At 37.6% G+C, this 24,638-nt stretch overlaps 1 protein-coding gene across 2 annotated transcripts in view; it reads right to left on the minus strand.

The window, feature by feature from the left end:
- Positions 1-2,989: 2,989 nt before the first annotated feature.
- ESYT2 (extended synaptotagmin 2) overlaps positions 2,990-24,638 on the minus strand; it is a 96,340-nt gene continuing 74,691 nt past the window's right edge. Inside the window, exons 14-23 of one of the 2 annotated variants that reach the window (XM_070729428.1) lie at positions 18,168-18,230; positions 15,944-16,018; positions 15,005-15,091; positions 14,368-14,517; positions 11,333-11,718; positions 10,596-10,694; positions 9,216-9,347; positions 7,802-7,907; positions 6,198-6,247; positions 2,990-6,111 (exon numbers count right to left, since the gene is read on the minus strand). In XM_070729428.1, coding sequence (XP_070585529.1) covers positions 6,066-6,111; positions 6,198-6,247; positions 7,802-7,907; positions 9,216-9,347; positions 10,596-10,694; positions 11,333-11,718; positions 14,368-14,517; positions 15,005-15,091; positions 15,944-16,018; positions 18,168-18,230 — 1,194 coding nt within the window. In that variant the 3' untranslated portion in view covers positions 2,990-6,065. The remainder of the gene's footprint in view (positions 6,112-6,197; positions 6,248-7,801; positions 7,908-9,215; positions 9,348-10,595; positions 10,695-11,332; positions 11,719-14,367; positions 14,518-15,004; positions 15,092-15,943; positions 16,019-18,167; positions 18,231-24,638) is intronic. The other variant, XM_070729427.1, reaches the window with a different exon arrangement.

Below are 24,638 nucleotides of genomic sequence, written 5' to 3' on the forward strand. Positions count from 1 at the left end.
TGAGCTGGGCGATGGCTCGCATGCCCACAGATTGGACTCTAATTTAGTTTGGATGTTAGCTGGAACCTTGATACATGTACCAGTTACTATTCTACCTTGACCAGGATGCCTTGCAACTTGAAAACACATACAATGCTAGGGGAGGAGCCAAGATGGAAGAGAGGCAGCCCTGGCTCTTAAAGAGCTCCCCCAAAAGTAAATGGGCTTTCTTTTTAACTCATTTAACTCATTTATATTTCTATCTTTAATTTATTTTTAAAATTTTAACTCTATTTTCCACTTAAACATTTTAAAATTTTAACAAAACATTTTATACTTTTAACTTATTTTTAACTTTTTCAACTTTTTAAAATCTATATCGGGTGGAGTGTTTTTGCAGCAGTTCCTTCTACATTTTAAATTTTATTTTAACAATCTTTTAAACAATTTTTACTGGATATTTTTATTTAACTAATATTTCCTGGAGACAAACAAAGCTGTTGGTTATGACCTATAAAGCCCTTCATGGCATCAGACCAGAGTACCTCTGGGACCGCCTTCTGCCGCATGAATCCCAGCGACCAGTTAGGTCCCAGAGAGTGGGCCTTCTCCGAGTCCCGTCAACTAAACAATGTCATTTGGCGGGATCCAGGGGAAGAGCCTTCTCTGTGGCGGCCCCGGCCCTCTGGAACCAACTCCCCCCAGAGATTAGAATTGCCCCCACCCTCCTCGCCTTTCGTAAGCTCCTTAAAACCCACCTCTGCCCTCAGGCATGGGGGAACTGAGATATTCTTTCCCCCTAGGCCTTTACAATTTATGCATGGTACGTTTGTATGTATGTTTGGTTTTATAATAAGGGTTTTTCTAGTTGTTTTAGTATTGGATTGTTACATGCTGTTTTTATCACTGTTGTTAGCCACCCCGAGTCCACGGAGAGGGGCGGCATACAAATTCCAATAAATAATAATAGTAATGATAATAATAATAATAATAATAATGCTGTAGCGAATAGTTTTTAATAATAATAATAATAATAATAATAATAATAATAATAATAATAATAATGCTGTAGTGGATAGTTTTTAATTAAGTGTGGTGCTTGGTATGTTTTCACAGAACTGGAAGGGACCCTAGTGGTCTTCTAGTCCAAGCCCTCGTTCAAGCTACCAGTGATGGCAAACCTTTTTGTCATCATGTGTCAAAAGTGTGTGCGCACACCCGTAATACAATGCATGTGTGACCCCCTGCTCACCCTGCACCTGACTCCCCCGCATACCCTCATCTCATGCGTGCACACCTGACCCATCTGCATGTGCACAAGCCCAACACCCCTGCAACCCCTGCATGTGCCCTGCCCCATGCATGTGCCTGCATCTCCCACGCATGCACCTCACCCTGCACGCATGCATGGCAGAGACCGAAAACAGCTGGCTGGCAGGAGGCGCACACACAGTGGAGCTGAACTGGGCCAATGGCTTGCAAGCCTACAGAGGGCCCTGTGTGCCACCAATGGCACACGTCATAGGTTTGCCATCATGGCCCTATACCAGTAATGGCGAACCCTTTTTTCACCAGGTGCCAAGTACATGCACGCACTATTGCACATGTGCGAGTGCCACACCCATAATTCAATGCCTGGGGACGGCAAAAACAGCTTCCCCCACCCTGCTGGAGGCCCTCCGGAGGCCGGAAACAGATTGTTTCCAAACCTCTGGTGGGCCCAGTAGGCTCATTTTGCCCACCCCAGGCTCCAAAGGCTCCTATCTCCCCAGAGGCTCTTTGGAAGCCAAAAATGCCTTACCAGAGCCTCTGTGTGAGCCAAAAATCAGTTGGCCAGCGTACATATGCATGTTGGAGTTCAACTAGGGCAACGGCTTGCATGCCTGCAGATATGGCTCCATGTGCCACCTGTGGCACCCGTGCCATGTTTGCCATCATGGCCCTATACCATTTTTTAAAAATGGCTGTCCAGTTTTGTTGTTTTTTAAACAAACCTTCAGTGGCAAAGCACTCACAACTTCTGATGACAAGCTGCTCCATTACTTAATTGTTGCTAGGAAGTTTCTCCTTAATTACAAGTTGCTTCTGGCCTTAATTATTTTCCATCGTTTCTTGTCTTGCCTTCTGGTGCTTTGGAAAATAACTTGATCCTTTATTCTTTGTGACAGCCCCTCAAATATTGGAATATTGCTATCATATCATCCCTAATCCTTCTTTTCTCTAGACTAACCAAGCCCAATTCCTGCAATCATTCTTCATATATTTTAATTGAAGACCTTTAATCATCTGAGTTGTTCTTCTCTGCATTTCTTTTTCAGTCCCAACATCTTTTTTTGTAATGTGGTGACTAAAACTGGATAATGTATTCCAGGTCTGGTCTTACTAAGGATTTATAAAGCAGCACATTTATTTATTTTTATTTATATATCCCTCTTGTCCTCTCAGAAGTGTGATCTATATTACTATGTCAAGGCAATGAAAGAATTATTGAGATGCTAGATTCTGATTGGTTATAAGTGAATATTCATATTCAGTCAAATGTCACAATTTGCACAATGGACAAAGTTTTTTCAAATAGGAATCTGTGGGTATTAAGGATATATATTGTTGCTAATATTTTTTTAAATACAGTAAGCCACCCATTCTAAAGCTAATGTTGGAAGAAAGGAAAGGTAGCATCAACTATGGAGAAGAAGCAAGATTTAATTCACACGCATAGCAACATATGTCTAGTAATATTTTTTTTTCATTTTGAACACTTTTATCAAAGTCTTAAGAACCCACTCAAATGTCAGATAATTTCCATCATTCCACAGGATGGATTGCAAATTGCAACAAAAAAAACCCTGTGATTAAGAAAATGCAATCATTTTGTATCTGTTCTTCTTTATTTCAGTATATCTGTATGTAATACAATGCTTTGAGAAGTGAACTGAGGGCACTAAAAGCTGTTAATTATGTCAAGTAAACCCAGCAGATGGTTTTTGAATGAATGAAAAGAGGCAGTGAGTTCCGTATGAATCATTTACTGAATAAATACATGCAATAGCAAAATTAGATCAGCGAAAAAATGCAATTTGTAGTCTTTTCTTTTCTTTTCCAGAGTTGCTGCATCATGATAGAGAATTCGAAACAGGAAAGAATGTTAAATCCCTAAGTCAAATACCAACTTCATTGGTGGTTAGTTTACAACAGCTCCAAATACAAAATGCAGCAAAAACAACAACCCTGCACCAGTTTCAATAGCACATAAAGATGGGTAAATACAGAGAACAAAGCTTGGCTTTCATTACATGAAATATTTAAGCTTTCTTTTAAGGCACAGAATAGAAAACACAGACATCTAATCTGATGGTAATCAGTCATAGAATTGCTAATTGGAATCTCATCATTCGTCATCATTCTTCAGTGAACCATTAAATTGTGAACAGGATATTATTCACGCACTCAGTTGCTATATCCCAAAGACAGAAAACATGTTTTACTCATCATTCAGATTTTGGTCCAAAATTCCTCCATCTCTTTTACTGCAGGGCTATTTTCAATAAATTTCACATTGCATCAATTCTTTTTTTTTTTTTTTTTTTGCATTTCACGCAAAATGCAAGAGATGTGGCCTTATTAGAAAGAACAGGGAATAAAACATTACTTTGTGTACCTTAACATCAAACTAAAGGCTTATTTCAACTTATTAGTGGACTTTTGTTTTTCCTCATTTTTAAAATTCCTTTTCGGTTGCAAAAAGGAAGCCCAAAGTGCTAGATCGTTCTGCCTACATTTGTTGATATTATGAGCCTTCTCTTCTTACCATGCTATCCCTTGTTAGTAGAATTCAAATACAATTTTAAAAATGACCATTTAAGCAATGCCACCACATAGTATTCTTACTCACTTTATGTCACTTTAAGCTACAACAAAATGCAAAGGTTAGAAGATCTCTCGGTTTTTTTCAGTAAAACTTCTAATTATGGGTTTATTTATTTATATCTCCCCCCCCCCCCATAACTATACTTAATGGCTGAATCATCCTCTTGCATATTTCCTTTTTTTTAAGATTTCCCTGAAAGTAAATGCATTTCTGTCATTTAATAGAAAGTGAGAATTACTAACCTAGGCTAATTTGTGATAAGAATTACTCATGCTATTCTGTATGTCTGAATGATATTATAAAGTCTACCCAAGGAAGCACATTCATATTAAAACACAGGAGAAGCATACATGCCCGTGTGCAGGTACATCACACTGAAATATAGACAACTGATTCTCGAAACATGATATTATAGACAATCTGCTACATATATTACAGGCACTTTGGTATCCTTAGTAGTCTAGTTATTTATAGGGCACAGTGGGAAGAGTTCTACGAGTTTCAGTGAAGACTGCTCCTTTTGGAGAATTTCTTCAAAATTGTCTAAGCCATAGTTAAGATTTTGTAAGTTCAATTATAAAGCTAATATCCCTAAAGTTTATTCACCCATAGAAATCATTTGGCCAGAGGACTTTCTAAGACATTCAAAATTCTGGTAAAATTATACTATTGTATTATTCTTAGAAAGGCATTGCATATATAATTCAAGATGGTGTGTAGCTACTAATTTCCATGGAACTATGCTATTTTGGGGGTTAAAATATAAAAATGCATCACTGTTAAAACCATCTGAGAAAGCTTTCAAAAATATTTGAATAAATATAATTAATGCCTCCCCCCTTGATTCTATTCTGAAAGCAGCAATGAATAAAATGTTCACACTCAAATAACCAAGCCCATTTTCACAAACTGTTCTTGCGTTTCCTGGGCCTGCCAAAATCAGATGGGGGAAAAAAGAGCTATACTGATTAAAAGATATATTTGATTTTAAATGACTCACTGGAAATCTTTTTTTCCCCTGTATCATTGTTATACATAAGCACTGTAAATTAATTTCAATGCTGTTTTTGCACATTCTGTCCACCCATTCTCCACTGTCCTATTCCTTATTGGTAATGTGTGAATGAATCCACTTGGAACTGGTACTTTCAAAAAGAATGCAGTGTTATGAAGGCTATGTGGCTATTACATGCATTGATCCAAAAATAAAAATTAAAAAAAAACGGCTCAAGGCACCAATACTGATAGTACAGAAACAACTGTGAAAGAATCAAACAGAAATTCAGAAGTCCGTACAGCTGGGAGCTCATTATTTGCTGGTATTCCACATACAGTTGTAAACATGCTTTAAAACTCACTTTACAAACTGCTTCCTATCAGTAGCAATCAATGTGACATCACAATGTTGTATCAGGGTGGCTGCCAAATCCTAATTCATTACCTATCTTGAGCTTATTGTTGCATAGGCATTTCCCTGAATTATGGATAGGGCAAATAAACCTTTAATAAGAAGCAGTGAATGGGAAAAAACACGGTACTGTATTACATAAATCTTCATTTTCACATCCTGGATAAATATATAATATATGCATTTGTGAATTATATGCATTATCTGAACAAAACTCAAAGAATACATTTTTCAATATAAATATTAAAGGTTAATATTTTGTATTTCCCTTTTCTTTTGCAAATCTTTAATCATATATCATTACATCAATAGTTTTCATTTTTTTAAAAATCCATAATATTAGTAAGATTAAGTCCATTTTTCTAGCTATGCTATTCTCAAATTTGTTTAAGATTTTTATATATCATACTTTTTTCAAAGAAAATAGTTTTCTTTGACATTTTTTTCTGCATTTACACCTCTGAGGGAAATGCATTTTAAAAAATAGTATCTATTTACATGGCAGACATCTTGATGACACACAGATAAGGTAGAAAAAAAGATCTCTTAAAGCACAGAAATACCATAACAGGGCATAATTAAACAAATGTTTATTCTACAAATCCTATTGCAAAGGAAAATTGCTGCACCAAATGGGAAAAATAATAGTTTATAAGTAAGATGACTTAAGCCTACGGCAAAATCAAAGATATTAAAAACCGGTTGCGGTGATGGGTCAAGTAACTAAGAGTTATAAAAAGTAATATTGGTACAATGCTGATAAACATTGGCAAATATATGCTAACAGGAGCTTTTGGAATCCAAAGCTGTCTAAGGTGCAATGTTAAGTCTTGTCCCATCTTCTGTCAAGTCATACCTATGAAACAAACAAAAGAAACAATGAACTCTTATCCAAATTCTCAATGAGGTAAAATTGAAAATGCATCCTATGGTTGTACTTACCACTGAGTACAATTTTTGGAAAGTTCTTCTGAAGCCAGTGGTATCAATACCTGTGAGAACAAAAAACAAAATTATGACACAAAATTCTACATGTGGAAAGCCATCCTAGAGTCTGGCTTTGACTCCTAACCTCATGTGCATGAGGTGAAATCCAAATATTTTTACTATTGGTCCTGTGGGCGTGGCTTGGAGAGTATGGTGTGACTTGGTGGGCGTGGCAAGGGAAGGATACTGCAAAATCCCCATTCTCACCCCACTCTGGGGCCAACCAGAGGTGGTATCTGCCAGTTCTCCTAACTACTCAAAAGTTTCCGTTCTCTAGAATCTGTCAAAACCTGCTATATTTCACTCCCGCCCATACATATGCCCATTGCTCGCAAATGTGAAATCTGAACCGTGATTCCAGAACAAAGTTAAGCCTCTTCAACAACTGCTTTACGTAAATGTTTCACAGCTTGCCCTCCACATGGATGGGTCTTAAATCTTTAAAAGAAATACATCGAACAAGGTAAAGGCTGTGTTGTTGTTTTTTCAACTCAGATCGTTACACATCAGCTCAATGGGATCAGGCATGGGGGAATTGAGATACTCTTTCCCCCTAGGCCTTTACAATTTTATGCATGGTATGTATGTTTGTTTTTATATTAATGGGTTTTTAATCGTTTTTAGTATTGGATTATTATTGTACACTGTCTTATTATTGCTGTTATCCGCCCCGAGTCTCCGGAGAGGGGCGGCATACAAATCCAATAAATAAATAAATAAATCTTGCTACAGAATGCATAAAGGAAAACTAATTCTTTTTTCAGAATCAGATCTATGTAAAGATTATGGGATTATGCCCATAATCCATTCCCACCCTCTTGGCTTTCTGGAAAGGCCACAGAACATGGCTCTGCCAATTGGCATAGGGCCCCAATGGGGTTATTCTATGCTAGAGATGGCTAATAGGCTACGAAAGAAGATCCCACCTTCATGCTGCTCATATACTTGGTTCCCAGTTTTATCTAATTCCTGTTAATTTTAATATTTTTAATTTTTGTATGTTCTTCCTTTTACAGTCTTGTTAACTGCCCAGAGTCACCTGTATAGTGAGACACGTGGCATGTAAATTAAATAAATACTTTGCCGGAAAAAAGGAGGAACTAGCCAATATTCTGCAACACAGTGTTCCCTCGCTTTTCGTGGCGGATGCATTCCGAGACCGCCCGCGAAAGTCGAATTTCCGCGAAGTAGAGATGCGGAAGTAAATACACCATTTTTGGCTATGAACAGTATCACAAGCCTTCCCTTAACCCTTTAAACCCCTAAATTGCAATTTTCCATTCCCTTAGCAACCATTCAGATTATTACACACCATGTTTATTTATTAAAGTTTATTTTAAAAAATATTTATTAAAGGCAGACGAAAGTTTGGCGATGACATATGACGTCATCGGGTGGAAAAACCATGGTATAAGGAAAAAACCCGCAACGTATTTTTTAATTAATATTTTTGAAAAACCGTGGTATACTTTTCGCGAAGTTCGAACCCGCAAAAATCGAGGGAACTCTGTACTTCAATTCACATTTATTTGCCACATTTTCACATCCGTGATACTCACCTTACCAAGCAGACCTTTATCTTTAGACAAGAATCCTCCACTGTTCTTTACTGCCACATCTAAAGTTCTTCTCTGTAGATCAGACAACGGAACGCTGAAATCAAAACTGAGAAGGGAAAAACGTTTCAGACGGAATACAATGGAAGTACTTTGAAATCAGGTGATCTGTGGCTTCAGACTATTTGGCCAAGGGACCCTGAAAATCAACAAGATTTTTGAGGTTGCAAGTGCTCAACTCATTGCAAAAGGAACATTTCCCTCTGCAAAATTATTTGCCTTCCACTTTTTTAATGTTCATTTTAATATCTATATTACCCCAAGGTATAGCTCCAAATTATAATTTGTTAAATTAAAATATTTATATCAATTAACACCCAGCTGATTAGGATTCTTTGATGATTTATTTTCTACGAAAAAAATATATTGTGATTGTGTTGTGGTTAGCTCTGGCCCAGCTCCTGCCCCAACGACTGTGGATGTGGGGGAGACATCCACATGCTGCAGGCCTGTTTTTCCCCCCGGTGGAATCTGTTGATGAAGGCTCCTCTGACCAAGAAGACATGAGTGACAGGGAGGAGAGTGTGGCAGACAGCTCAGAAGGAGATCAATTATCTAGCTCCTCCTTGGATTCAGAACAAGAGTTAATGATACAGCCACGCATGCGGAGAGCGATGCATAGGCAGCAACAACTGAGAGATTATTATCAAAGAAAATGAGGCCACCTGTGGTTGGGTGGGGCTGTGGTAATTAGTGAGGCTGCTATAAATAGCAGCCTGTGGGTTTGGCCATTGTGGAGGATTATCTGATCGTTGTGTTTCATGACTGCTTTACTGAGTTTGACCTTTTGTGTGCTGATTTTTCCCCGCTTTGAAACTAAACCAGAGCAAAGTGTGTTTCACTTTGTGAAAAAAGGACTGTGAATTGCCTCACAGCTGCAAGCTAAGTATCACAGAACTGATAAGGGACTTGTACAAATTACCAGTTTGTTTGGAGACGAGTGCTCTTTGCTATACCAAAAGAGGGCTTAGTTTAAGTGAATTTTCATTATAAAGAACATTGTTTTGAATTTTCAAACGTGTGTATGTCTGAAATTTGTACCTGTGAATTTTTGGGAGGAGTCTACCAGAGAGCCCGACAGAACAGATCATATGATAAAAAGATTCTTTTTTTATATAATCTTATAGAGATGGTAACAAAATAAACCAGGAGATGCTAATTGGATACTGCATTTATTGTTATCTCTCCGCACTGCATTACTAGAAATTTCTTTCTTTGTGCTGAAATGTCACTTCTATTGATTTTTAAGAAGGCGTCTAGAAAGGGGTTAATAGAAGTAACATTTCAGCACAAAGAAAGAAATTTTAATAACTTCCCAACTTTATGCTGTAAAACCAGGAACCAGATTGCAACGTACGCCTGGTCAAACACTGGGTTTAAATTCTTCTTTGCAACACTTGTTTTTCTTCTTCCCGATCTCTTCTTATCAGGCAACAGATACATTCGAACATAAGGGTCGGAACCATCTTCTGAAAAGGCTATTAGATTTCTACAATGAAAGAATGCAAAATATCCAGATCAGAAATAGTTAATAAAGCAGCACAACTCCAAATTTTGAAAATGCTTGGCCAGGATCCCTTTCCCCAGGATTCGCTGATGTCTTTTTTCCATCTACATGGATACAAGCCCTCAGCCTGGATTCCCAAGAGAATCCTGATTAGTCAAAGTTATAGCTAAACAAGGAGATTTAACTGGAGGAATGAAGCTCAGCATTTTTGACAAGATGCTGAACGCAGAGCCTCCCCAGTTCTCCACAGTAGGGGGAGCTAGTCTCCAAGGATGGATGGGCCTTGTCCGCAGCCAATCAAGACTGATTATACTAATTATAAAAATTTCCCCTCACTATGGGGTACCCATCTTTCTCACTCAGTCTAAGCCCAGGACGCGTGCTTTGATTCCAGCAATCTATCCTAAGAGATACTCATCGTCTTTTTCATCCATCCATCCTTGGAGATTTGCATTCATTACTCAAATCACAAGTACTCTTCCCCCTGCAAGCTCCCCAACATCTGGCATTATGGTTGGGTTGAGGCAGTCTTGGGCGCCAGCCCAGCTGCTGCTCGTGCCTCCAGCCGGAGGGCTGTAAGGATCTCCATTGTTCCGGCTGAGAGAGGAGGTAAGTGGAATATTTATTTATTATTTATTTTATTTATTTATTAGATTTTTATGCCGCCCCTCTCCGAGGACTCAGGGCGGCTAACAACAATAAAAAGACAATGTAAACAAATCTAATATTAAAAATAATCTTAAAAACCCCAATTTAAAGAACCACTCATACATACAAGCATACCATGTATAATTCTATAAGCCTAGGGCGAAGTGAACTTTCAATTCCCCCATGCCTGACGACAGAGGTGGGTTTTAAGGAGCTTGCGAAAGGCAAGGAGGGTGGGGGCAACTCTGATATCTGGGGTGAGCTGGTTCCAAAGGGTCGGGGCCACCACAGAGAAGGCTCTTCTCCTGGGTCCCGCTAAACCACATTACTTAGTCGACAGGACCCGGAGAAGGCCAACTCTGTGGGACCTAACCGGTCACTGGGATTCGTGCGGCAGAAGGCGGTCCCGGAGATAGCCCAGGGAGACTGCATTTGAGAGATTCAGAGGAGATTGAACTTTCACTGTTTTATTTTTCAGGCCTGATATAGAAGCTCTCGGTGCCGTTCCGCGGCTGGCCAGCTTACCACTGAACAGTACCTATAAACTGATAAATGCAAGAAATATATAATACGATCACCTGCCTGCATGTGTGCACAACCACCATAAGTTTGTTTCTCTGTGAACTGTGACGAATTGTTAACTGAATCTGGCCCAATGCAGACTGTCCCAACGTTGTTCCACTATGAAAATCAGGATAATATAAACTGTCAGTGTTGAGTTTCCACAATGACCCAACAATAATTCTTCCTTTTGTGATTTTGTGAATATATTATATCCAATGGCATTAAAAAAAGAAAGAAATATATACTTCAATAAGAACCCTAAAGCACTATTCTAACCCACCTGCATATATAAGACAATTCTTAATGAGGTTCTGTACATACAAATTTACAATTCATTCTGGTTTTCCAGACACAATAAAAATGCAACATTACTGAATACTAAATAATAATTGATTGTGTGAAGACGTGTTTTGATTCTGATAAGTAACAATATAAAAGAGAGAAAGGGAGAGAGAGAAAAAAAGAGAAGTAACAATATAAAACAAGAACTGCTTATTGTGCAGAAAATTTGGGCAGGGGGAGGAGAGAATACTGGCAACATATAAATTGTTGGTGTGCTGAGGGCTGGTGCTTTTTTAAACTTGCAAATAAATATCTGAGACAAGGTGGAGACTTCAGAAAAATGTCAACTCAATGCGCAGATACTGTAAACAAAATGCAGATATTATGCTTAGAATCATTAGGGAGAGCACTTAAAAGTAAAAACACCAATGTAACAATAGATTAAAATATAAAAAAAGAATTTGGGACTGTACTTTTCAAGTTGCCTCAGACGTTGCCTCAACTCCTGCGTGGCGATGGGGAGAGAGATGTCCGAAGCGATACTTGGAGTGGGCTCTTTGACCGAAAGGTGGCTAGGAGAGCAGCTCAAATTGGAGGTCAGAAGGCTGGAGGAACTTTTGCTGAGATCTTTTGGCCACTGTGGGTCAGAATTGGAGGGGAGGCCTGTTTCCGTCCGCTCAGTCTTTTTATTGGCATCTGCGGCTGTAGAACTTGGGGCTTTGCTCACATCAGCTGCTGGAGAGAGGGGGACCTGAGGCTTGAAAGTACCCTTCCTCCCATCTTTGGAAACAGAAGGCCTCTTCACTTTGGCAGTACATTGCTGATCTAGAGATCTCTCGCGGTTTTCAAGAGAAAGGATCTAATAGTCACAAAACAAAAAAAGAAGACCACTTTCATTCTTTCTTACCGTTCAGGGGGGGAAAAGAGGGGGGGGAGAGGAGAGAAGCTGAAGTACAGATTTACAAGGAAACCAAAGCAGACCTAGAAGAGTTGTCCTTGAGGCTATTTTTCCTCTCTCTCCAATGGCTCTATATAGAAACAAGCTTGGAAAAAATCTCGTGTAGTATGTCCCACCATGAAGGAAAAATAAAAGTCCACCTGAATGAAACTTAATCGATAGGAAATACAAATAAGTCCTTTACTTATTCCCAGCACTTTGAGTCTATTCAAATTATGATGGACCCCTAGAAAGTACGTCCTTATTCCAAAGTTCCAATGGCTACTTCCCCCTGATCATGTGTCAACAATTGGCAATCAGCCTGCATTTAAAGTCATTTACAACATCCCATGGTCACATAATCACAATTTATATTTTTTTAATGTTTTTCTTTAATCCTTGTTTTCATCCTATAGCAAATAGTGGGTTTGCTTAACACCCACCGTAAGAAAAGGTAATAAAAATGTGGCTGATTGCATGATGACCTGTTTTTAAACTTTTGCAAGTTGCAAAAGGCAAGCTCCGTTATAGACTGCATTCTCTTCTTACATTTTACGGAAAGAAAGCTTTTAATCGAACATCTACACCAAATTCTCACTTGGTGGAATTTTCCATTTTGTGGCTGTGGAGAATCCAATGTACACATTAATCCAGCCTCTTCCATTCCTCTCAATAACAGTTAAGATTCTTGCTTAAAAGCTACCTAGCTTTTTGCACAACCATTTACATTCGCTCCTAGGTTTAATCCTAGAAAAGCTGGTGTAAAAGGTTAGTATTGTATAGTACAGTGTTTTTCAACCAGTGTGCCGTGGCACACTAGTGTGCCGCGAGACATGGTCAGGTGTGCCGCGAAGCTCAGAGAGAAAGAAAGCAAGAGAGAGAGAGAAAGAACAAGAGAGAGAGAAAGCAAGCAAGAGAAAGAGAGAGAGCAAGAGAGAGCAAGAAAGCAAGAGAGAGAGAAAGAGAGGGAGGGAAGGAGGGAGAGAGAAAGACATAGAGGGAGGGAGGGAGGAAGAAAGAGAGCAAAAAAGAGGAAGGAAGGAAGAAAAAGAAAGAGGGATGGAGAGAGAGAGAAAGAAAGAGGAAGGAAGGGAGAGAAAGAGGGAGGGAGAAATAAATAGAGTGAAGGGGAGGGAGAGAGAGAATTTTTTTGTCCAAACTTTTTTTAGTCACCGCTCCCCCCCCCCCCCCCCAACTCAATGTGCCCCAGGGTTTCGTAAATGTAAAAAATGTGCCACGGCTCAAAAAAGGTTGAAAATCACTGGTATAGTAAATACACTGCTCAAAGAAATAAAGGGAACACTTAAAGTTAAACAACACAATATAACTCCTAGTAAATCAAACTTCTGTGAAATCAAACTGTCCAGTTAGGAAGCAACACTGATGGACAATCAATTTCACATGCTGTTGTGCACATTCCACTTTGTACAGAACAAAGTATTCAATGATAAAATATTTAATTCATTCAGATCTAGGATGTGTTCCCTATATTTTTTTGAGCAGTATATATAGAATGCATGACTTTGTTAGGCAAAGTATGAAATGCGTGTGTTATTTTAAAATGTCATATATGTAATATATTTTTCCTAGGCATTATACAGCATAGTAATAGAATCATGAAAAGGGTTACGGCTAATTCTATCCTAATCCTACCCCAAATCCCTAACTTTTTATTGGAAAGGCATATACAAAAATGAAACAAGAAATGCAAAATAAAGTTCAGAACTTTCTTACCGAAAAGAAGAGAGAAAAAGACAAAATATTGATCTACTTGTTCCAACACTCTGCCAGCCAAAACAGGGCACAGGAGGTCCGTGCACATACACCGTACCTCATTTTCACCCTCCATGGCCTCCTGCAGCACTGATGATCATTTTGGGGCCATTTTTGGCCAACAGAGTGCTGCAGAAGCGATGGAGGATGAAAACGAGGCGCAGGGGGTCCTCATGCAGCCTGTTTTAGACACCAGAGGCACTGTAGACCAGGTGCTTTGACATTTCCAGGCTTGCCCCACAGGTCGGATTTAAGCACCCCACAGACAATGTTCTCTCTAAGGTGTGCGGCCGCGAGGCCATGCGCCCAAAAACTACCCCCCATGCACCCTTTTCCAAGGCCGAGCGGGGGGGTTGATGTTGGGGTGGGGAGCGCTGAAGGTTTTTTTATTATGAATGTCGGGCGCGCATGTGTGCGCCCTCCCCATCCCCCTGCCAGCCCGCAGAGGGGGGCGGCAGGGAGGCCACCACTGAGAGGCTCGGCACCAGCCCATCTGCGGCAGGCGGGGGCGGCTCCCTTTCCTTCTCCCACTGCCTATGTCTATCACCGGTGGCCATCGCCGGCAATAGACATAGGCGGTGGGAGAAGGAAAGGGAGCCGCACCACAATCTGAAGCTTTGATCAAGAACTTTCAATGTATCAATCAAGTAACAGTAAGTTTACAACTACTCATTCCCAACCAACCACACTTTTTAAAACCCTTTTCTTTCTTTTTTTAAAATATAATTTGCATATCACTATCACTGCCACAATTGTTACATGATTAAGTTTTAAATAAATTTTAGCAAACTGACATACCCTGAGTGCAACTTTCATGTGTACAGTGCTGTTTGGACCAGAATTGTTAAGGTGAAATCTCTGATGCATAGTTAGATCTTCACTTGCAAGGAGTTGGTTAAGAGGAAGCTTAAAATTTCCCAAGGAGCACTGATGTTGTTCATCCTTGACCTATAGAAGAAGGAAAAAGAATTATTATATTTAAATGAAAACCTATATTTAAAAAATGTTAACAAATTACTGAGTCCTTAATTTTATTCAATTAACCTGATTCTTGACCCATTAATAAACTTAATCAGCTTAAAAATGAACCCATGCAAAAAAGGTGTTAGGCACGTTGGCTTTTTCTAATGAAGAAAAAGGGAATACGGTATTTAAAAATAATTCAGTAACAATACCAGTATCAATAGCTAAACAAGACATCTTTGTTTCCTATAAACTGAATTTTGGTGTATTGTCAACTTTTCTTTACACACTCAAATCCAGCACTAGAGAAAGCTGAATTTGATATGACATTTATGCTATATTTAGTATAAACTAAGCTTGCAGATCTACTTCGAAGATAGATCCCTTGCCTATTCAGCAAAACATTTCCAAATGTTGAGAGTACAACATTTAATAGATACCGCAAACCAAGCAAATAACTAAAATGACCTACCTCAACTTCTAGCTCTTGTCGTCGAGGATTACGAACCAAAAAAGTGAAATGCTCTTCCCAAACAGGTTCATTGGTCTTATAACGGATCTGTTCAAAGGCAGGATTCTTTATTAACATATATGGCAAAAAACCCAAAGCCTACTTATACAGATACAGAGACGTTCCTCCACCTTCGCTCCAAGGACTGCAGGTCTTTGGGTGACATACTAAGGGCACTGAACAACAATGGAAATACAGAGCTAGATATTTAACATACACATGCATATAAATACATATAAATATCTAAGTGGTTGGCATTAGGCATCTGTACCTTACATTCTACAATGGGCTTTGTTTCCTCAATGCAAATCAGGGTCCTTTTTCCCAGATTAGATCTGGAATGGGCAACAGAATAGCTTTAACCTTTTATTTGACCTGCACTCCCAATCCAGTCCAGAAATATGAGCGTATAGAGAGCAATGTGAAGGATATAGTCCTTGTAAAGCAGCTTTCGGGTATAATATTTCTTATCCAAACCAGCGATCACTTGGGTAAAGAGATTATTGGATAAAACCTAATCACAAAAATACAGAATTCTACCATGGAGTAGTAGAGCATTCTACCTTTTCCTAGTAAGTCTACTCACCTTCATTACAATAATTTGCATATATTTTTACAACTTAGATGTACTATAATCTCTCATGTCAGTAGCAGTATGTCCCTTTGAGACATACTACCCTTCACAGCAGTATGTCCCTTTAAGAAAAATCATGATACCCAATTCTAATTCAGATCCAAATGCCTGCAAATTGTTTGGGGGTGGGAGTAAGGGGTTCCATTAGCTTTCAAAGAAAATGTTGTACGGATTGATGTGATTCTGTATATTACAAAACCTGGAAAAATTAGGATGGTGTGAACTGCATTGCTTTACAGAAAAGGACGAAAATGGTTAAGACTCACCTTGCTTTCTTTTGCAATATGTCCAACTGTCATTAAGACAAGGGGATTTGGATTAGTGTTCATTTTCTTCCCTGACTGAAAATGTAGAAAAACAATAATTCTATTACTCTTATCTTCTTTCTATCCACATTCTGTGTCACAAATGTACCTGAGATATAGGAATCACATAACTTACCTTGAAAGAGTTGTACATAGAAATCATTGAGGTTTCCAACCCTTTTACAAGTATTGTGTTTGTGAATGAATTGGTTTAAGGTGCTCAACCTTTCATTCTTAAATAAGCATTTCATCTCCATCCCCCAAATTAATGAAGCAACATCAGCACAAATGAATGAATGTTGCGGTCGGGAAGCAAAAGGGGGATATGGAGAAAATGCAAGTTTAGAAAGCTAATCTTACATATGGAATGATTAAGCAGAATGTCAGAATCATAAAACATGTGGGAGGTAACAAAAGAGATGATATGCTACAGCTTCTATAATAAGTTTACCCAATTAAATTGCTAAAACTACAAAAGTAATTTTAAAGAACTCAGATTATGAATGTCTGTTAATAAGCTCCCTACCAGTTTCTCGGTTAAATACTTTTTGTTAAGGAGTTACAAAAGTTAATCTGAAGCATCTATCAATGCTGTTAATACATTAATTAAATTATTAATAATTAATATATAAACTAGAACTCCAGAAAAGCAACATGATTAAAGGAGAAGTGAAAACAATGTTAAGACAAAAATTGCAGATTAAAGACATGGGTATTCTTATCTCAACACACATTGTTTTGAATTTTTAAAGGGTAAGCCATATTTAGTTTAATTTATCTAGCAATCTGCTTTTAATTATTTCTTGCTGTGAAGATTTTTTTAATTGATAAAAAATTCATTCAGATTTTCTCCCATATTAGTTCCATTTCTGAAAATTATCTTCAAGGGCAAAATATGAACCATAGGGATATTCACCAATATCATCCTCTCTTATATTACATATTATTGAATATGTATGCAATCATGCCTTTATTTCATAGAATGTATTATTTATTGAATGCTTGGCCTGTTCGGCTATTGACCTGTTCAGACACTTATCTCTTCTTATTTATGTTCTTCTTCACATTATTAATTACTGGTCTTCAAAATGCTTACGTAAAACTCAGACAATTTATTTATTAGGACTGAATGGCAAAACTGATGGGACAGGCAAAATGTTTCTCAGAAAATAATACGCTATCCCTTTAATATAAGCAGAACTTGTTTCTAACAGTAATAGTAGTAAGATTCAAGTCTTACTTCTTGCCTCAGGAAACAGGGAGGCCCATTTCTTTTTATATATGCTACCAATTAAATTTTCTGCAGGTAAAGAGAAACAGATATGTAGTGTCTACATATCTGCTTACAGCTAGCCTTTCAGTTTAACCAGCAAATTCTGAGCTGTACATCTGCACAATTTATAAACTAGCTGTTCTGTGCTGTCAACAGCTTCAAAAAAGTACTGTTCCTACTTTCCACATTAGTGGCAGGACTAAATTTAGTTTTCCACTGGCAATTTGTCTTATTAATTCCATGCTTGGTGTCCCTGAAACAAAAGGGATGGAATTAATAAGCCCACAAAGGGTTTCTGTTTCATGATGACTTAGTGACCCTTGTATTAGTTTGTTATGAAGATTTGGAATGACAATATGCAGTTGCGTTCCAAGTTTAGCAAATATATTAAAAGAGATCAAGGAACTTGGAAATTGTCTGGGTTTTTTTAAAAGCATCAACACGTTTAATAAAAGCATGCTTTTGAAAATATATTGGACACTCAGTACTATTTTAGAAGAATTAAATCATTTGTTTAATATTGCTTATTAAAATTTGTTTCTAGCATTTGTGTAATACAACCACTGATAGGATGTGCCTTCTACTCACAGACAAATTAATCTAAAGCTCCTGGAATTCAAAATATTTGAATATGTTTTCTATTATTTTAAGACTGCCTTTATAATTTTTATAAATAATTCAAGATGGCAAATGTATCTAATCCTTTTTCCTCCTCCTATTTTCCCCATAACAACAACACTGTGAGATGAGTTGAGCTAAGAGCGAGTGATTGGTCCAAAGTCACACAAACGATTTTCATGCGTAATTCGCAGGTACCTGTGTAGTATTGTACCTTCACCACTAGCCCAAACTGGCAGCTCAGGGTCTTTATTTAATTATGTGATTTTAAATGGAAAATTGTATCACTTTTACCTTTAAGACTTTTTGAACAGCAGACTTCTTCAAGGCTTCTGGATTATAATCTAAAGGATTATGCTTTTAAACCAGAAGAAAATGAACATATGGGGGGTTATTATGACATGCAACAAAGCAGTTCCAATTGGTTAATTAAGGACAGGACAACAACGGCAGACCAAACAAACATTCTCAGAAGAAAGAGAAAAATGCTTGAACATTAATTACTATAAAATAACTTGATACACATTTTTTCTTATTCTGTTTTTAATTACAATATTTCACTGACTTTTTCCAGACAGGCTAAGATTCTCCTATTTGCAGTAACGTTCCCCCACCCCCTATAATGCTCCATTGCATTGGATTTGATAGTAGGGATACAAAAAATGGAGTAGGTCGAACCAGCTAATAGTTTTCATTAATTGCTAATTTTATTTTTAAAAAACAGCACTGTCCTGAAGGTAAAGCAGGCAAACTATAATGAATTAAAACTATAGCACTACCCAACTAATTTCAGAAATTGCGAATTCTTAAAAAAGAGAGAGAGGGTAGGAGGAGAGGGAGTCTAGAATTTTATTTTGTCTCAAAATTTCTGAGATGGAATAAACGCACGGTTAAATCCAGCTTTAAGATAAATTGTGAGGCAAAGCATGCTAGCTAATTTAAAATAGGAAAGAGAATTCTCTGTCCTCTGAAATAACTGTTTAAAGTTTGTCTGCAGTGAATCTTATTTTCAATGGGGGGAAATGTTATAAAACCTCTACATATGTCTCAATATTATACATCATGCGGCAGAAACATTATACCAAAAATTGACAGAAAGTTTATGTCTGATAAGCGGAAGGGTTGTTGAGCGCTAAGCTTTTTAACTAAGAATGGATTTACTTCCAGATTGTTTCACCCCATTTTGTCCCCTAAATTCTTTCTATGTTTTTAAGATTTAGATTAGACATTTGAAACCAAACGCCTGCTTGTCTCCTTGTCAGGAAGCCACACTTCCAATTAAAGCTCTTACCCAGCCTGTATCTTAAGAAACCTTGTGTGGGCTGTTTATTTGAGAACATTATTATTGTAAAGATGACATTTTTGCTTTGGGGTGTGTCAGCTCCACATTTTCTCTAATTAAACAATTCTAAAAAAAATAAAAATAAGATCAGATGGGCAGAAAAAATGTAGTATCATAAATTTATGGATACTCATTTTTAAATAAAGGTACTATATACAGCTAGTCCTTGACTTATAATCAATTACTTAGCAGACAGATCAAACTAGGGGTACAGAATACTTATGACCCAGATTTACACTTCCAATGATCAGCCTCCTCCACGGTGTCATGATTGCATTTTGGGCATTCAGCAACAGTGATGTATTTATGGCCGCCTGTAGAGTCCTGCAATCATTTGATTGCATTTTACGCCAATTTTGCTGAAAAATCAGCATTTACTTCCTTTGGGGGGGGACGACTGCATCCCTAATGAATAATTGATTTTCTTAATCACTATGGCGTTTATTTAACAGCCAACACAAATAAAATGTGTAAATAAAAAGGGTTGGTCAGATGAATGACCTACCGTATTTTTCAGAGTGTAAGATGCATCTTTTTCCACCATAAGAGTGTCTTATACTTAAATGTAGCTTTTTTTCTGAAACTTTTGTTTTTCAGCCCTAACTAGGTGCTAACGATCTTCCCAGCTCTTACCTTGCAGGTTCTTTCATTGTTTCTCTCTGCGAATAACCCTAAATCCTAAGTCTTTGCAGGGTTTTTTTTCCCATTGTTCTAACTTTTTCTGAATAATTTTCACTCCAGCCCTAACCAGGTGCTAATGATGTTCCCAGCTCTTATGGCTTACAAGCTCTTTCATAATTACTCTTTGTGAAGAATGTTTCCAAGCCCAAAGTCTTTGCAGGTTTTTTTTTCATTGCTCTACTTGCTCCAAATGTTTCTTTCCAGACCTAACCAGGTGCTAATGATGCTCCCAGCTCTTAACTGCTTGCAAGCTCTTTCATTGTTACTCTCTCAGAAGTAAGCCCTAAGGCGTTTTTAAAAGCCCTAATCAGGGGATAAAATAATGTGCAGAAAGTGACCAGACAAAGGACCACTAGCCAGATGATTGTCACTTTATGATTGTCACGAGTTACAACCATGGTTAGGTAGGTTTCATTATGGCCATAACTCAAGGAGTCTTGTATTATTCTCTAAATTTGTCCTTAGATCTGTTTTAAAAAGTAAATCAGGTATGCTCATTGTATCCTCTATTTGGCTGGTTAATGATGCGTTGTATCCTCTATTTGGCTGGTTGATGCAGCACAATGCACCTTTAGAAATACAGTGTTCCCTTGATTTTCGCGGGTTCGAACTTCACGAAAAATCTATACCATGGTTTTTCATAAATATTAATTAAAAAATACTTCATGGTTTTTTTTACCCTATATCACGTTTTTTCCTGCCCGATGACGTCATATGTCATCGCCAAACTTTTGTCCGCCTTTAATAAATATAATTTTTAATAAACTTTAATAAATAAACATGTTGAGTAATAATCTAAATGGTGGCTAAGGAAATGGGGAATTGCAATTTAGGGGTTTAAAGTGTTAAGGGAAGGCTTGTGATACTGTTCATAGCCAAAAATTGTGTATTTACTTCCGCACCTCTACTTCGCGGAAATTCGACTTTCGCGGGCAGTCTCGGAACGCATCCCCCGCGAAAATTGAGGAAACACTGTAGTTCCCTTTCTCTACGCTTCTAAAAGCTTTGGGCTACTAGTAGTTTTATGCTGAATGTCTATTTGCCTAGACTGGAAAAAGTCTTTTCTTTCTTTTTCGCCATGTAATTTCTTAGCATTTAATTTTCGGCTCCTTCCTATAGTACTTTCGTTGGAGGGTTTCACATAATATAACAGACACATTCAAGATTGCCATGAAATTTTGCCTCCCACTGTTGTTTTTTTTAAATTCTACTTGATTTAGGATGAATAATATAGCCACTTTTGATGAAGAGGAGCCAATGGTATCAGAGTAAAAATAACAGATGACAGAGATGCTTGCGGCTTGCATGCCAGTGTCATGCAAATGCCATAATGCTTATTAAGGAATCTTTTGGCTATAAAAAGAGAAGGAACTGTTCCAGTCCCACAAATTAAAAAAAAGACAAGGTGAAGTTTAATTTGGGTCAAGTTGCTGTCAAAAGTTTCATTTTCTGATCAACCTTCATTTCTATTAACACATCATTTCAATTGCCCTAATAGAGTTGGAAGCTTTAACAATGCACTAGAACCAGGGTTTAAGGACTGATAACAAAATAAGAATATATGAGAATACTGTTTTGATATTACATTTGAAACTTTCCTACTTGAATCAAACACACAACTAGACATCTCGAAACTCAAGACAATCAATATTCTCAAATTACATTCAATAATGAGATTCCACAAAATCGGAATATAGGTGGTTTGCAAGCCTGAAATTATTGTGCAACCCCTATTTTACTTTATTTTTGTAACTCTCAAATTTCTGCTTGACTGTGCAATTTAATGCTTTCTTTGCAGTAGCTGTTACCTCCCAGCAAAATCTACTTTAATATGCTCAAATAGAAAGGCCTAGTTTATGGTTCCATATATTAATGACAAAAGACTGCACAAGGAGGTGTATTTTTTCTGTAACACATATTATTCCAATTTTAATTATGCAACTTATGCAACTTGAACCAAATTAAAGACCTTCCGGGCACTTACATATGCCACACACAATACTTGCACTTACTTTCCAAAACAATTACAAAGTATGTTGATTTTTACAATTCATGACCATTTCATTTCTTTGCAAGCGTCACATTTCTTCAAATGTGCATGCTAGTCTCTGAAAAAATGAGCAAATTTAGCTGAGAAGCTAAACTAATTACACCACTGAAAACGTAGCCAAAACAATATAAACTTCTAAAACCATGCACTTAAAAAAAACAAAGTACTGCATGCTCCTGCATTCCAAAGTTAGGGCAAAGTGGGTTTATAAACACCAAGTTTTTTTTAAAAAAGGTTATTTTAAACAAAGGAACACGTAAACCTGAGAACTCACAAATAGTGTTCTATAGACTGAGGTAGTATTTTCACAAAAGACTAGTCCCGATGCTCTCCTCTCTTTTAAGTATCCACACCCAAATTTTCCCTCGTAGATACTCTTTAGAAAAATGCAAACGGAAGGAGAAAGCAGAAAGTCATAGGATTCTAGCAGCCTGAGGGCTCAATCAGTTTTTTCATTAGCATAGAAACAGAAAATTGAAGTACTGAAAATCATACAAAGAAAGGATAAACCAATTGTGCTTTTTTCCATTATTGATCTAGGTTTATCGACATTTCCAGGCATTTCCCCCCCCTCCTACTGCAATTGGGAGCATTTTAGCTACAAATACAAAAAAAATCACACTTTTCAATAATAGCTTTTTAGTGTACTCATGCACCACCTTTCTATACCGGACATCAATAAAGTTGCTACCATTATAAATGGGGATTTTCTGAATATATAGAAGATGTGCTCTTAAGCCATATCCATTCTGTACAAAGGGAGAAAAGCTTCTCTTCTCTTAATTATCTTAAAATTCTGTTATACTATCAGATGATATGATACAATGAGATCCACTATTAAATGCTGTAATAATACATACTGTTTCTTGATTGTTTTTAAAAAAAGTATTCTATTCAAGAGTTACAGGACATAAAATGAAAATAAAACTAACACACACACAGTAACAAATCCAGGATTTTGACTCATGTCGTGCAGAAACACTGTGGTATCCTCAGATTACAGTTTGTTCACCAGAAGTCTTTGCAAAGATATACTAATATTTTTATTGGCACAGTAAAGATCGAAACACGTTCTTCCAAAGGACCTTTCATAACTGGGAGGTTAATCCCAGGCAAACAAGAGTTGTCACTACATTATTTACCACTGATCTACGACTCTCTCTTTCTGGTTGGAGGCCACAAAGGACCCAAGATATAACTGTCTTGGAGGCCTGGGCTTAATTTATTCCAGTCTTGAATAAAATCCTTCCATACTTTTTTTTAGGGAAAGGAATCCCATTTTAGGATTATTAATTTGAATTAGATAGTTAGATAGTTTGAGATGTGGCAATTAATTGGCACAAACTATTACTCTATGCCAATTGATAGATAGATGATAGATAGATGATAGATAGATAGATAGATGATAGATAGATGATAGATAGATAATAGAAAGATAGATGATAGATAGATGATTGATAGATAGATAGATAGATAGATGATAGATATATGATAGATAGATAGATAGATAGATAGATGATAGATAGATATATGATAGATAGATAGATAGATAGATAGATATATGATAGATAGATAGATAGATATATGATAGATAGATAGATAGATAGATAGATATATGATAGATAGATAGATAGATATATGATAGATAGATAGATAGATAGATAGATATATGATAGATAGATAGATAGATAGATAGATAGATAGATAGATAGATAGATAGATAGATAGATAGATAGATAGATAGATGAGAGGGGGGGACATAGATAAATATATAGATATAGATACAGACACAGATATAGCTAAATAAATTATCCAATTTGGAAAGATTTGTGCAAATTCTGTACAGGTAGTCCTCAACTTATAACAATTAAACCCCAAATTTCTGCTACTAAGCAAGATAGATTTTAAGTGAATCACTGCACCTGTTAAGTTAGTAAAACAGTAGTTCAGTGAATTTGGCTTCTCCATTGACTTTGTCAGAAAATCTCTAAAAGTGATCACATGACCCCCGGACACTGCATAAATACATGCCCATTATCAAGCATCCTTAGGAATGCTGCAACTGTCATATGAAAAACTATCTGGTCTCTCTCTACATCATCCATAGTGAAGCGTGCAAACCAGCGTCTGCATCCGATGAGGAGAGCACTTCTTTCTCCTTCTGTCCTGGCCGCTTTTTACAGAGGCAGCATTAAGAATGTTTTAACAAACTTAATTACTGTTTGGTTTGGTGGTAGCAGAGCCTCAGATAGAGAGTGGTAAGGACAGCCAAGGAGGTTATAGGAAGCTCACTTACCATTATCCAAAATACTGCTTTATAAGCGCTGTGTGTTTAGAGCTGAAAACATTGATAGAGACCCCACAAACCCACTTCATGGTTTGTTTCTGTTGCTCTCCTCTGGGAGGTGGTTTCAAAGTACAGTAGTACCTCGTGATACGAACCCCTCGTCTGACGAACTTTTCGAGATATGAACCCGGGGTTCGGGATTTTGGTGCTTCTTGTTACGAACGGTTCTTGCCTTACGAACCCGCCGCCCCGAACGCTGAACCCGGAAGTTCGGCAAAAGTTTGGGTTTGGGAGGCCGCTGAGAAGCGCCGCTGCCATGCTGTCACCTTTTGAAACAGCCGGGGGGCTTCTCGGCAGCCTTCCGAACGCCGAACCCGGAAGTTCGGCAAAAGTTTGGGTTTGGCG

The sequence above is a fragment of the Erythrolamprus reginae genome, chromosome Z, assembly GCF_031021105.1.
Source record: "Erythrolamprus reginae isolate rEryReg1 chromosome Z, rEryReg1.hap1, whole genome shotgun sequence".
NCBI classification, from domain to species: domain Eukaryota; kingdom Metazoa; phylum Chordata; class Lepidosauria; order Squamata; family Dipsadidae; genus Erythrolamprus; species Erythrolamprus reginae.